The sequence below is a fragment of the Muntiacus reevesi genome, chromosome 13 (assembly GCF_963930625.1).
Source record: "Muntiacus reevesi chromosome 13, mMunRee1.1, whole genome shotgun sequence".
Lineage (NCBI taxonomy): Eukaryota > Metazoa > Chordata > Mammalia > Artiodactyla > Cervidae > Muntiacus > Muntiacus reevesi.
The window spans coordinates 36971486-36986497 of NC_089261.1; the positions used below are offsets into that span (position 1 = coordinate 36971486).

The 15012-nt window shown below is 35.7% G+C and overlaps 1 protein-coding gene across 2 annotated transcripts in view; it reads left to right on the plus strand.

Moving 5' to 3' along the window:
• Window positions 1-230: 230 nt before the first annotated feature.
• The window catches only part of ADAD1 (adenosine deaminase domain containing 1), a 47559-nt gene continuing 32777 nt past the window's right edge, over window positions 231-15012 (plus strand). For both annotated transcript variants that reach the window (XM_065904736.1, XM_065904738.1), the window contains exons 1-4: window positions 231-402; window positions 1148-1336; window positions 3881-4048; window positions 11740-11808. In XM_065904736.1, coding sequence (XP_065760808.1) covers window positions 231-402; window positions 1148-1336; window positions 3881-4048; window positions 11740-11808 — 598 coding nt within the window. The remainder of the gene's footprint in view (window positions 403-1147; window positions 1337-3880; window positions 4049-11739; window positions 11809-15012) is intronic.

The following is a 15012-nucleotide window of genomic DNA, read 5'->3' on the forward strand; positions in this document are numbered from 1 at the left end:
TCCTTGTAGAAGTGCTTTGGGGAGGGGTTTGGGAGACAGTTCTGTCACCGTAAAACTGGTCACAAAGCAGTCATGACATTACGGGAGCGTTTGTCTTGGGAGTGTGTGTGTGTGAAGGCCCTGTATGGGAATGTATGGGAATGTGGTTGTTTTTATTTCAGAGTATTTTTAGTTTACGTAGTACTTTTTAAATTTTCTGCTAATTTTCTTAACAATTTGTAGGTGAGAAAATGTCTGGCAACAATGACTGGTTTCAGAGTTCTCGGGTCCCTAGCTTTGCCCAAATGCTGAAAAAGAACTTGCCAGTTCAGCCATCAGCCCAGACGGTAACTACACCCACAGGATATTCCTCGGAAAGTTACAGCCTGTCGAACATGGCATCCAAGGTTACACAAGTGACGGGTACAAACTCTTTTACATTTGTAATAATGCTTAAGTTCTGTAAGATTCTGGGATGTCCAGTCAGTTTTGATGAGCTTCCGGTTTCACTGTTTCCAGATTATATATCCATTTACTTGTGGCCATGTCCCAACTGAAACTTGGATTTTACTCCCAGCCCAGTAGAAATGCTTCCCCTGGCTGTTTACATAATTGTTCTTTACCACTTGAGCACAAGACCACTTCCAATGTGTCTTGCCTTTTTGAAGTGAGGCTGTGTTTATGCCTTTCAGAAAAGAACTGGATTTATAAGGGGTTGTATTCCACATATCTCTTATTGTAGTGTTAAGTGTAAAGCCAGGACACACACAGTAAAAATTCAGTTGAATTCAACTTAAAAGGTAAAAATAGTGAATCGAAAGCATAGTCTAGGTTCTGGTACCAAATCTAACTACATTCTAGGCCTCGTGACTTCATGTGTAAAAATGACTTAGCCTCTGAAGACCTTGACATCACTGAAATCCTATGATTCTTTGATATCACTTTATGCTTTGACAATAATAGCACTTTGCACAATAGCCTTAGTACTCCAGAAGGTATATACATAATAGGTTACACTTCTTTAGTAGTAGGAACATTTTTGATGAAAAACACATGCAACTGTGTGTGTGGAATTGTCTTTCATTTTAAGGAAGGGTTTAGTGCTTTTGCTTGTCTTATTACTCTTTTTAATCTAACCAAATTGACAAGCATAAACATTTATTTTTAGGTAATTTTCCAGAACCATTGCTTTCCAAAGGTCTTTCATCTATTTCAAATCCTGTCCTTCCTCCGAAAAAAATACCTAAAGAATTTATAATGAAGTACAAACGTGGAGAGATAAATCCTGTATCAGCCTTGCACCAGTTTGCGCAAATGCAGCGGGTTCAGCTTGACCTGAAGGAAACAGTGACAACAGGCAAGTACAAAGTTGTATCTGGTTGTTACAATACTAGAAAATATTTTCCTATTAGAAGCAGAGTATATATGTGGCACTAAATTAGATTATTTTCTTTATTCACCTAATGGTGGGGTTGGATAACTACTAGTATGTTTTGACAAGGATGCTTCATAAATGTTTATATTCATACTTTAGCATTTTGAAACTCTAAATTTACTCATACAAAAATTTTTAAATCACTGAATTTTAACTTTTTGTGTATGGCTAGTTAAATGGAAATCGCATCAGCCTTGTAGATTATTTTCAGGTGTAACTAGGTGCTCCTTATAGCATAAACGTGCTTTTGTAGGGATGTTAAAAATTTGGACTGATTATTTTTATCAGTATTCTGTGATTATGATGCCTGACAATAAATATAGTCAAATTTAGCATCTGAAATATAAAAGTTAGAAGGAAAATAGCACTTAGGTGATTGATTCTCTCTCTGAAGACTTGCCCGTGACTTAATTTCTCCATTCTCTCTTAAACTGTCGCCCACCAGAAAATCTGTTACCACCTTGGACCTGTGGAAAGCTACAAGAGTAAAAGACAGAAGTTTCTGATTTCTTCACCTTATGACTAGTGATTAGGAAAAACTTTAGGAAAGTGAAGGGATAAGAGAATAAAGTGCTCTTAAGAGGCATTGACAGGCTAAAAGCATATGAAGCAAAGGAGCACAATCTTTAAAAGTCTTCATATGTGTGCATGTGTAGTTTATTACCAAGTAGTTTCCTCTCTTTAATTTTCGATTCCTGATACTGTTACCAATAGGGGTCTCAGAGCTACTGTATGTGGTAGATTGTCATAGTGAAGCCAAATTTCTAGTCATTGATTTGGGTGAAACAGCAGTACATTAACAGGTGACCAAAAAAGGGTTTTAATATTAAAGGTGGAGTTTTCCTAGTCCTGTCACTGTAGGTTGGATAACTGGGATATTTTCAATACTATAGACTGAATTTTTGTGTAATTAGTTAACTTTCTGCTATTCTGTTGGTCAGCTCTTAATTGAACTAAGCAAAACTCAAAAACACAACCCAATGATTGTTCATGGTGTTCATTTTATGTGCATAGTACTGTTGAATTACCTAATTCTGTAGATTTGATAGAAAAGCCACAGTGTCAGTATTTTTAAACCAGCTAGGTAGTGTGGATTTAGATGATGGTAAAGTTTGAGAACCTGGAGCAGAAACAAGGTGAAGTTTAAAGTCTTATCTCTCTGACACAGGGTACTTGTTAACAAATTTGATGGATAGTATCTCAAACATAAGAATCATCTGGGCCACTTGTTAAAAATATGAGTCCCAGGTTTACTCATTTTGGATTGGAACTCAGATGATCTTAAAGGAAGAAATTTGGGAAACTGAGATCATAGATGTTGGGAGGAAAGCAGTTTACCCTGATACAGTCTGGAGTTGCTTATAAAATCTTGTTGTACATTTTAAAAACCTGACAGTTAATGGAAGATGTGAGAAAACAATAATAAAGAGGCTTATGTGGAATGACAATGTACCTAGCCGTTTGTAACCAAAGTAGAGACTTAAGTTTCTTAAAGGCCTCCTATACTTGGCTGGTGGCTCAGACTGTAAAGAATATGCCTGCAAGGCCAGAGACCTGGTTTGATCCCTGGGTTGGGAAGATTGCCTGGAGAAGGGCATGGCAACTCACTCCAGTATCCTTGTCTAGAGAATTCTGTGGACAGAGGAGCCTTGATTGGTGCAGACCACGGGGTCACAAAGAGTCAGATATGACTGAGCGATTAACACTATTAGGAAGACTATAGTCTGAATACCAAAAAGTAAAACTTTGATATTACAGGCCAGAGAAATCTTTGGCCTGTAAAATTAGGAGAGGATTTCATTTCATTTTTCATCAGGAAAATATGAAAACTAGGTAAATGTAATTGTGTAAAAATACTTTTTCTGGGAACTTTGGATGATTGAACAGTTTCGTTCTTCAGAATGTCTTTTTTATTATTGTTTATGTTTTGGTTTCCTGTGTAAATCCCCACTATGCACCCTAAGGCTGTGATGGATTTGGATTGTTTCTGTGACTCTGATAGAAACATAGGATTTCGTCAAAGGAATTCCTTCTGTTCCGGAACTTATAAAATATCAGGGCACTCAGAGGACAGGAAAAATTCAACTTCATCAGTGTTGAGGTTTGAAAGGAGCTATGTTGCCAGATGCTCCACATTTTCACTTTCATTGATCATTAGATAAGACATTTGAATGCCTACAACTGCCTGGCATCATACATGACACTGTCACTCTGTGTGAATGTACTGCAAAGTTGGCCCTATTGTTGATGCTGGATCTGAAGCCACACTACCTGCTCGGAGTATTCCTCAGAACAAGTTTAGGGGTCCACTCAGCTGTACTTACAACCTGTATTGACCCTACAGAAAAACTGGCAAGCTGAGATTGTTTTACACAGTTGTACTGGAATGTTTCCCTATGTAACAGACATCTTTTGCAAGATCATTCTGTGAAGTATTACAACATTTATTCTGAGTTATTTTTCAAGGTAATGTTATGGGACCATATTTTGCTTTTTGTGCTGTGGTGGATGGTATTCAATACAAGACTGGACTGGGACAAAACAAAAAGGAGTCTAGATCCAATGCAGCAAAATTAGCTCTTGATGAGCTTCTACAGCTGGATGAACCTGAACCAAGAATTTCAGAAGCATCAGGTAAATATTTTTTATTATAAAGTAGTGTTGTAAAATGCTTCATTTTCCAGAAAGAATCATCTGAAAGATTTACAGTAATGAAGTTATTCCAACTGCACGATAGAAGTATCAGGATTTGAATTATTTCTTTCCTTTTGCTGATCTCTGAGTTATTTGATAGTAGTTAAAATGCTCTTGTATATTTTAGCACCAAAGATATAAACATGTCGCTGAACTGTCTAGTAACTTGTCAGATTGTTGATGGATTTCAGTTCTGAAACTTAGTTTTTTCTTTAATTTATTGGCTTCTTGTTATGCTCCTAAACTATACATTTAACATGGACAGGTTTTTATGCAATTTTTGTGATGTTTGCCTGTGTTAAATTTGATAATGGTAGGATTACTTGAGAAAATAAGGGCCTAAGGTAACATAGCAAGTAGGTTGAGAGTGTCAACTCCAGATATAGATTGCTCAGTGTTGAGTATTGTCCCTGGACAGATAAGTTGTTTGCCTTCTAAGCCTTAGTTTCATCACTTGAAAAATGGAGACAAGGATAGATACCTCCTATATCTGTCATTTTAGAATTCATTAAATACATGCAAAGCCTTTAACCAGTGCTTGGTGAAGAGTTCAGTCGCTCAGTCGTGTCCAACTCTTTGCGACCCCATGAACCGCAGCACACCAGGCTTCCCTGTCCATCACCAACTCCGGGAGTCTATCCAAACCCATGTTCATCGAGTTGATGATTCCATCCAACCATCTCATCCTCTGTCATCCCCTTCTCCTCCTGCCCTCAGTCTTTCCCAGCATCAGGGTCTTTTTAAATGAGTCAGCTCTTTGCATCAGGTGGCCAAAGTACTGGAGCTTCAGCTTCAACATCAGTCCTTCCAGTGAACACCCAGGACTGATGTCCTTTAGGATGGACTGGTTGGATCTCCTTGCAGTCCAGGGGACTCTCAAGAGTCTTCTCCAACACCAGAGTTAAAAAGCATCAATTCTTTGGCACTCCGCTTTCTTTATAGTCCAACTCTCATATCCATATGTGACCACTGGAAAGACCATAGCCTTAACTAGACGGACCTTTGTTGACAAAGTAATGTCTCTGCTTTTTAATATGCTGTCTAGGTAGGTCATAACTTTCCTTCCAGGGAGTAAATAATCAACAGAGGTTCTTATTAATCAATTTGAGGAATATATGTGTTAGCATGGTAAACAGTTTTTTTCAGTATTCATTCATTTTGATTTTTTTTTAATTAATTCATTTTGGTTTTGATTTCATTTAGATTGCATTTTGTTTTCCCTATAAATGAGGCAACTTCAATAAAGAAAAACATTTAAATTTGATTTAAACTGTGACAGTTGACTAATTCTTTTTAAATTCAAATGATCACTTTATTTTATGAGTGGACTTTTTTGTTTATAACTTGTTAATTATAATATTTCTTTCATAATACTTCCCTTAAGGTCATTTTGTTCTTTAAGTTCAATCTGTATTTCATATTTTAATTTTTCTGTTTAATTAAAACCATTATTTAATAATTAAAAGTGATCTAATTTGACATATCTCAAATTTGATGTGTCTATTTCATTGTTTTAAAAATAGTTCGTCATAGTTTGAATTAAATAACTATTTAGAAAGTGTTTTGTTAATTTTCATATTTCTGTTCACTATATTTCAGATTTATTAATTTTTTTAGAGCTAGATGTGATTTTGCTGTCTTACATATATTGGCAATTTATTAATGGAAAATCGCTTATGTATGATGATTTTATAAGCTATCAACCCTCTTAGATATGTGCCCAGAAATATTTTCCCTGTTTCTTTCCAACCATCGCATGCATTCAAATCACTAAATCTGTGATTTGAAGATCTGCTGTGTTTCAGACAGTTTTCCCAGGATCCATCTGCCAATATACAAGACGCAGGAAATGTGGATTCAATCCCTGGGTGAGGAGGATTCCCTGAAGGAGGAAATGGCAACCCACTCCAGTGTTCTTGCCTGGAAAATTCCGTGGGCAAAGGATTCTGGTGGGATACTGCCCATGGGGGTGCAAAGGGAAGGACAGGACTGAGCACGCACACATGCATGCATGTTCCAGGGGCTGTGATAAATACTGGGAATCTAGACTCAAATAAGACCCATCCTCTACCCTCAAAGAATTAAAATACTTTGTTGAAATCCAGTTAAAACATATCTACAGAATTTCCCAATTTCTAATTTAATTACTAGAAAAGGATATTTATAATTGTAAATCATATAATTGGTTTCTCATGAAAAAATGCATTTCCCTAAGAGTTTTCAAAACGCTTATCTAGGGCTAGCAAATCTTTTGCCCTTTGGCTACAATTTTTAGTTTCTAAACATTTATATTTTCCTTTTTTGTGAAAATTAAAGTAGCATTTTCCCATTTCCAGTGATAGAATTTTAATATTCAACATTGTTTTCTCAAAGAATGACAAATGCATTAATTATGACTAAAATTTCTTTCAGTTCAGCTTATTCATGTCCCACTCTTTACAACCCCATGAACCACAGCACACCAGGCCTCCCTGTTCATCACCAACTCCCAGAGTTTACCCAAATGCATGTCCATTGAGTTGGTGATGCCATCCAGCCATCTCATCCTCTATCATCCCCTTCTCCTCCTGCCCTCAGTCTTTCCCAGCATCAGGGTCTTTTCAGATGAGTCAGCTCTTCGCATCAGGTGGTCAAAGTATTGGAGTTTCAGCTTCAACATCAGTCCTTCCAATGAACACCCAGGACTGATGTCCTTTAGGATGGACTGGTTTTGGATCTCCTTGCAGTCCAGGGGACTCTCAAGAGTCGTCTCCAACACCACAGTTAAAAACCATCAGTTCTTTGGCACTCCGCTTTCTTTATAGTCCAACTCTTATATCCAGACATGACCACTGGAAAAACCATAGCCTTGACTAGACGGACCTTTGTTGACAAAGTAATGTCTCTGCTTTTTAATATGCTGTCTAGGTTGGTCATAACTTTCCTTCTAAGGAGTAAGCATCTTTTAATTTCATGGCTTCAATCACCATCTGCAGTGATTTTGGAGCCGAAAAAATACTGAAAAAAACAGTCAGCCACTGTTTCCCCATCTATTTGCTATGAAGTGATGGAACAGGATGCTATGATCTTAGTTTTCTGAATGTTGTGCTTTAAGCCAGCTTTTTCACTCTTCTCTTTCACTTTCATCAGGAGGCTCTTTAGTTCTTCACTTTATGCCATAAGGGTAGGGTCATCTGCATATCTAAGGTTATTGATATCTCTCCCAGCAATCTTGATTCCAGCTTGTGCTTCTTCCAGCCCAGCGTTTCTCATGAGGTACTCTGCATATAAGTTAAATAAGCAGGGTGACAATATACAGCCTTGACGTACTCCTTTTCCTATTTGAAACCAGTCTGTTGTTCCAGTTCTGTTTTCTCTTGGTGTAGAGCCTGTAAATAATTTAATTAGGTCATCTTTCCCCTTATAATGAACTACATTTTCTTTGCAGTGTTTGTCCTAGACGACTGAGATTTTTTTCTTGTGAAAAGATATGAAGTATAAGTGTTGAGTATTTCTTCTCACATTTGTTTTTCTATTCTTCTCCCCATTTATAATGTAAAATGTTTTAAAATCATTTTAAATTTCTTCAAAATTCTGAACTCATCAAGATTATTTTTCATATGTATCTTTTTGTTATGTACATGTTGTTTTTAAAAGTATGTTATTTTTTCATTAACCATATGAAAACTTTTTGGTCTTTTTCCAAGGGTAGTATGATTAATGATGTTACGTTAGGTTTTGAAAATCTAATACTTTGACATAGTGATTTAAGAATCTGACTCTAGTTTATTTCAATACCTCTTGAAAACATTTAATAATGTGATAGAAGTAACATAAACTTTTTATAATGCATATATTTAAAACATAAAATTTACCGAGTTATCCATTCTTAGTGTATCGTGCAGTAGTGTTAAGTACATTCATTTTTTTGTGAATCCAATATCCAGAACTATTCATCTCACAAAATCAAAATTCTGTACTTGTTAAAAATTACTCCATTCTCCCCTCCATCAAGCCCATGGCAATTTTCATTCAACTTTCTGTCTGTATGAGTTTGACTACTCGAGGTACCTCACATAAGTAAAATCATAGCAGTATGTGTCTTTTTGTGACTGGCTAATTTCACTTAGCATAATGTCCTCATAGTTTTTCCATGTTGAGGCATGTGTCAGAATGTCCTTCCTTTTTATCACTGAATAATAATTCTATTATATGCATATCACATTTTGTTTATCTGTTCATCTGTAGATGGACATATGGGTTGCTTAACCTTTTGACTATTGTAAATAATGCTGCTATGAATATGGGTGTGAGTGTATGTCTTGAATACTCTGCTTTCAAATGTTTGATTTTATACCCAGAAGTGGAAATGCTGGATCATATGGTAATTTTATATTTAATTTTTTTGAAGAGCTGCCATATTGTTTTTCATAATGGTTGCACCGTTTTATATTCCATCCAGAGTGCACAAGGGTTTCAATTTTTTTTTTCATTTATTTTTATTAGTTGAAAGCTAATTACTTTACAGTATTGTGGTGGTTTTTGCCATACATTGACATGAATCAGCCATGGATTTACATGTGTTTCCCATCCCGATCCCCCCTCCCGCCTCCCTCTCCATCCCATCCCTCTGGGTCTTCCCAGCGCACCAGCCCTGAGCACTTGTCCCATGCATCCAACCTGGGCTGGTGATCTGTTTCACCCTTGATAGTATACTTGTTTCAATGCTATTCTCTCAGAACATCCCACCCTTGCCTTCTCCCGCAGAGTCCCAAAGTCTGTTCTGTACATCTGTGTCTCTTTTTCTGTTTTGCATATAGGGTTATCATTTACCATCTTTTAAAATTCCATATATATGCATTAGTATACTGTATTGGACTTTATCTTTCTGGCTTCATTCTGTATAATGGGCTCCAGTTTCATCCATCTCATTAGAACTGATTCAAATGAATTCTTTTTAATGGCTGAGTAATATTCCATTGTGTATATGTACCATAGCTTCCTTATCCATTCCTCTGCTGATGGACATCTAGGTTGCTTCCATGTCCTGGCTATTATAAACAGTGCTGCGATGAACATTGGGGTGCACGTGTCTCTTTCAGATCTGGTTTCCTCAGCGTGTATGCCCAGGAGTGGGATTGCTGGGTCATATGGCAGTTCTGTGTCCAGTTTTTTAAGGAATCTCCACACTGTTCTCCATAGCGGCTGTACTAGTTTGCATTCCCACCAGCAGTGTAAGAGGATTCCCTTTTCTCCACACCCTTTCCAGCATTTATTGCTTGTAGACTTTTGGATAGCAGCCATCCTGACTGGCATGTAATGGTACCTCGTTGTGGTTTTGATTTGCAAAGGGTTTCAATTTTTCCAAATCCTTGCCAACATTTGCTATTTTCATTTTTTTTGATAGTAGCCAGCCTAGTAAGTGTAATAGCTCACTGTGATTTTGACTTGCTTTCCCTAATTATTGGTGATATTGAGCATTTTCAGTGTGCTTATTGGTTACTTGTATATCTTCTTTAGAGATGTCATACTTGAGTCCTTGGCCCAGTTTTGAAGTGGGTTGTTTGGTTTCCTTTTGAGTTTAGGGAGTCCTCTATATATTCCAGATAACAGCCTCTTATTAGATATGTGATTTGCAAATATTTTCTTCTCTTGTGATTTTCATTTTTACTCTGTTAATAGCATCCTTTGAGTTTTGAAAAAGTCCAGTTTGTCAGTTTTTGTTTGTTTCCTGTGCCTTTGACATCATGTCCAAGAAATCATTGCCAGACCCAGTGTCATGAAACTTTTTCGCATGTTTTCTTCTAAGAATTTTATAGTTTTAGCTCTGATGTTTGAGTCTTTGATCCACATTGTGTTAATTTTTGTATATAGTGTTATCTAAGGGATCTGACTTCATTTATTTGCATGTGAATATCTAGTTTTTCCAGCATCATTTCTATTTTTTTTTTTATTTTTTATTTTTCAGTGGGTTTTGTCATACATTGATATGAATCAGCCATAGAGTTACACGTATTCCCCATCCCGGTCCCCCATCCCACCTCCCTCTCCACCTGATTCCTCTGGGTCTTCCCAGCCCACCAGGCCCGAGCACTTGACTCACCAGCATCATTTTTAGAAAAGACTGTTCTTTCCCCTCATTAGACTTATTAGAAAAGACCCTGATGCTGGGAAAGATTGAAAGCAGGAGGAGGAGGAGGGGACGACAAAGGATGAGATGGTTGGGATGGCATCACCAACTTGATGGACTTGAGTTTGAGCAAGCTCTGGGAGTTGGTGATGAACAGGGAAGCCTGGCATGCTGCAGTCCATGGGGTCGCAAAGGGAAACAACTGAGCAACTGAACTGAGCTGTCATTTCCTCTATTGAATGGTAGTGGTGCTCTTGTTGAGAATCATTTGAAGGCCTTTAAAAAACTTTATTTCTGCACTCTCTATTCTATTTCATTGGTCTATATGACATTACCACAGTCTTGATTACTGTCACTTTAGTATTAAGTTTGAAATCAGGAAGTGTGAGTCCTTCAACTTGGTTCTTCTTTTTCAAGATTATTTTCCCTGTTGATGGTGTTTCAAAATGTAGACCAACTTGTATAGTCACATTTTCTTATTTATCGAAAGCATTTGTGCTTGATAAACAAGATTTAATATCTTTAGTTTTCGTTTCACCCATTGAAAAGATGGGAAAAAATCCATCTTCTTCTGAGTGTTTAGAGTTCTGCCTATCTAAAGTTCAGAGTGTATATATCTAACTATAGTCACTATTTACTTAACTAATGTGAACCCCAAGATGACATAGTCAGTCTTTGTTAATTTCTGTGTTTTCAACCAGTTTCTCATTTTACTCAAAGTGGGGTCCAGAGTAGCATTTCTGTTTACTGTCTGTCTCTATGAGTGTTTCTTGAGAGATGCTAACTACTTTAGTTGAACCTTTGCTCCTGGACTTTTTTCATGTAAACTTTCCTGATCTTTTTTGTCCCTTTGATTTAGTCATGCTTTTTTCTTGTTTTTCCTGGATTCCCTAATTTGGAACCAAATTAGAAAGCTATTGCAAAGAATTGGGTAAAAAACTTAGAAAACTTTTTTTATGTCAATTTTTTTTATTTGCTACTGGCACAAAAGAATGAAATTGTTTCTGAATTATGTTTCGATGTTTAAATTACTCGTTTAACAAGTTCATTTAAATTAATAACTTAGAAAACTTTGAATGAAGTATTCCCCTACAAAATACTCTGGTAAAATAACATTAAAATGATAATTTTTACTTAATTAAAATTTTGATAGAGTATTAAATACAAATATTTTATAAATGTTTTGCCTAGTAATACTGCAAATATAAAATTGTTCATAAGCATTTAAACTGGGGTTTAATTTTAATCGATTTTCAGGATTTTTAATCTGTTACAAAGCAAGCTAATATAGTAGCATAAGAACAGGGAACCAGAAATGTATTTGGTGTTTGTATAATTGATTTCAGTATTAAAAAAACATTTAGAAAGGCTGAGCTAATGGATAATTGATGGCCTAGAGTTGGCAGATGTATATAGAAAAAATAATCATTCTTGGATTGTTGTTTTTTTACAGAATAGTATTATACCTGTCCTTTTGAACATTGAAGTTACATTTTTCCTTATGATTTTGTTTTATTTACAGGTCCTCCTCCTATCCCTGCAGAACCTATTGTTTCACCTGAAGCAGTATATGTTTCAAAAGTACATTATGGTAGGAAAGTCCTTTATGATAATTTTTAAAAGAAGATTAATCCAATTAAAAATTATAACAGCATGCAATTAAAATATGCATAGGTATGAAAATGTGCATTAGTATTTTATTCAAACCTGTCACACTTCTACAAAGATGAGTGTTTCCTTCCATACTCTGCTAAAAATTAGACAAATAATAAAATTGGAGAGGAACAATCAAAGAAGTGGCTTTTTTCCTATAAAGAGATGACTTATCAATATCATGTAACTGGTTTTTTGAAAATTCTGTGCTTTGGTGGGCTGGTCATTAATGAAATCCATTGACTTTCTGGTGCTTGATGGTTGGGATATTCATTTCAAATAATCTGTTCACTTTCTTTTAATGTTAGTTGTTACTGAAGCTCAAAAAAACTATAACTGCAATTAAAGTTACTAGTTATATGACCTAGAACCATTTACTTCTCTCTGTACACCTTAATTTCTCTACCTGTAAAATGGCTACAACAATAACTGCCTCATAGGGTTATTGTGAGATTTAAATTAATTTATACATGTACAAAAACTTGATCAGTGCCTGGCCCACAGTAGGTGCTCACTAAATAGTACCTACTATTACTTTATTGTAATATTTTATTCTATTCAACACTATATGGTGATTGTTGGATACTTTTCCCATTAGATTGTTAATCCCCTGAAAGGCAGGAAATTATCCTTAATTTCTACATTGCCTACATAGTAGTAACACTTCAGACTTTAAAATTTAGAGTATTTGCAGAACTAAAATGAAGAAGAGCATTTCTTTCTTTGTCCTTTCCAGGTCTGAGGATTAGGATTTGAATACACTTTTCAGACTCCTTCTGAGACAGAAAAAGGCTGTGTACATTTGTGTGCTTGTTTCGAGTAAAAGGACTAGACCAGGGGAAATAGGCACATTCAAAAGGCAAAATCAATCAATAGTTAAATATATTCAGTCAAATATTGTCACTTGATCTAATGATCATAGGAAATGATAAACAGAAGGACAGTGAATGATCATTTCAACAGCAGTGATCTCTTAATATTGAAAGGGGCTCTAGTCTTTTCAGCTTCAATGGACATTTTTAATGAATACTAGAAAGAAACCCAGGTTAATGATGGGCAGATAATACAGATTACTGGTACCCTGAATATGTGGTTAACAATGTGTTTAAAAAAATAAATGAGTAGAGTCAGGTTTGGTAGGCTCAGGTAAGGAGTTAAAAAGTTAAAAACTAACAGTTCTCTGTTAGGAAAGGGAGGGACAAGCATCATTCTTCAGGCTTATGTGTAAACACAAGAGTTGAATATTATCACTTTGAAGAAGAAAAGATTTGAGATACATAAAAATCTCCTGAATAGCTCCTTTTGGGCCAGCTATGGAAGGTATCACTTTTTCACAGCCTGTCTACTTTGCCATATTTTTACTGGACTGTATCTTCACTTAATATAATATTTTGGTTCTGAAGATAGATTCAGGTTCCTTATGATATTAAGGATCGCTTGAAATTAGCAACTGGAAATCAAGGAAATGGTGTTAACATCATATATGTCATGTTTTATCTCATCCTTCACTTCCAATAATTTGTGAGAACATTTTATTTCCTCAGCAAGCAGCACACATGTATAGGAAAAATGGTATTGCTCCTTATTCATATGCATGCTAATAAGAGATCCATTTAGTGGCAAAGATTTGTTTATATTCACACGATTCATTGTTTTCTTCAACAACCAGTTAAGATCAAGAGCTGTATCAGTATGTTGTTAACCTCTAAATGTTCTTTATAATATTCAGGTGCAACCTTTTATATTCAGCGAAACATTGTCCTGCCACACATATAATTCTTGTTCTGTCAGTATTAATTGCAGTGTATTTTTCTGTTTTATATCATTGCACAAAATAATTGCTAACTATATAGTCAAACTGAAAGTCACTGAGTCTTGTCCGACTCTTTGCGACTCCATGGACTCTACAGTCTGTGGAATTCTCCAGGCCAGAGTACTGGAGTGGGTAACCGTTCCCTTCTCCAGGGGATCTTCCCCATACAGGGATCAAACCCAGGTCTCCTGCATTGCAGGCAGATTCTGTACCAGCTGAGCCACAAGGGAAGCCCAACCATATAGGACGTGATGAAACAAATTACACTCATTCTTTGGAACCGTTAAGAAGGAGGGTAGCACTAATGTCTACCTTTGAATGATGCCCAAGACCAGTTGCAAAGTGGATTTTAGCATGCCCAGTTTTTATTTTTTAAAGCAGTAAATGTTTTTATTTATTTGTTTATGTTTTTATTCATCAAAATATCCATCCTGACAATAGTGGTTGCATTTGGAAAGGAAGACTTCTGAATGTACACCTTTTATATTGCTGTTGGAGTGAAAAAAAGATTTCATTTTAAAATATCATTAAATGAGTATGCTTCTCTTGTATCATAAGATTTTGGTGATAAGCAGAGCCAAGTTGCTGAATACTTCTCATTTGTATTTTTACTATACACTATACATTTTTACTAACACCAAAAGCTAATTTTTATGCCACACAATGGTTTTGTGAATTTAAATGAAATATATGCTAGCATGCAATTGTAATAATTTGCACCTTCACACTTTGTGGTTAGATAAAAGAATATAACCAGCAGTTCATTCTTCTTTCCCTCAGAATTTCATTTTATGATTGTATTTATGAAGTTCTTTAATTCTTTTTGATGTGACTTTACCTGTTTTTTCTAAGAGAGCATTGACAGTATTAACAAAGAAAACTTCAAGTTTGACAAATATAAATAAAAACTTGTAAATGGCTTAACTGAGATTAGTTGTATTAACGAAGACTAATGTTGAAATTTTTATCATTTGTGTGCCTTTTTGATTTATTTATTAAGCAGATAAGAATTTCTATGAAAGTTTATTTATATGTTTCATGTATATGCAATGCATGAGAGCAAAATTGTGTCATTACTTCTTTCCTCCGAAGATATCATGGACTGCAAACCACTTGATAAGACTACTTAGCAGCCACCATGCAATATCAGGGACTTTCAGTGGCTTAGTAAACGAGTAAACTTTGAGAAATACTCGGTTAAGTGATTCTGCAACCTCTCATTCTCTAGAATAATGATTCTTCCCTGGGGATACACAAGCATTATATACACAAAACAATAGGTGGCCAAGGTCCTATCTCAGAACCTCAAAACTTTCATATTTTTTAAAA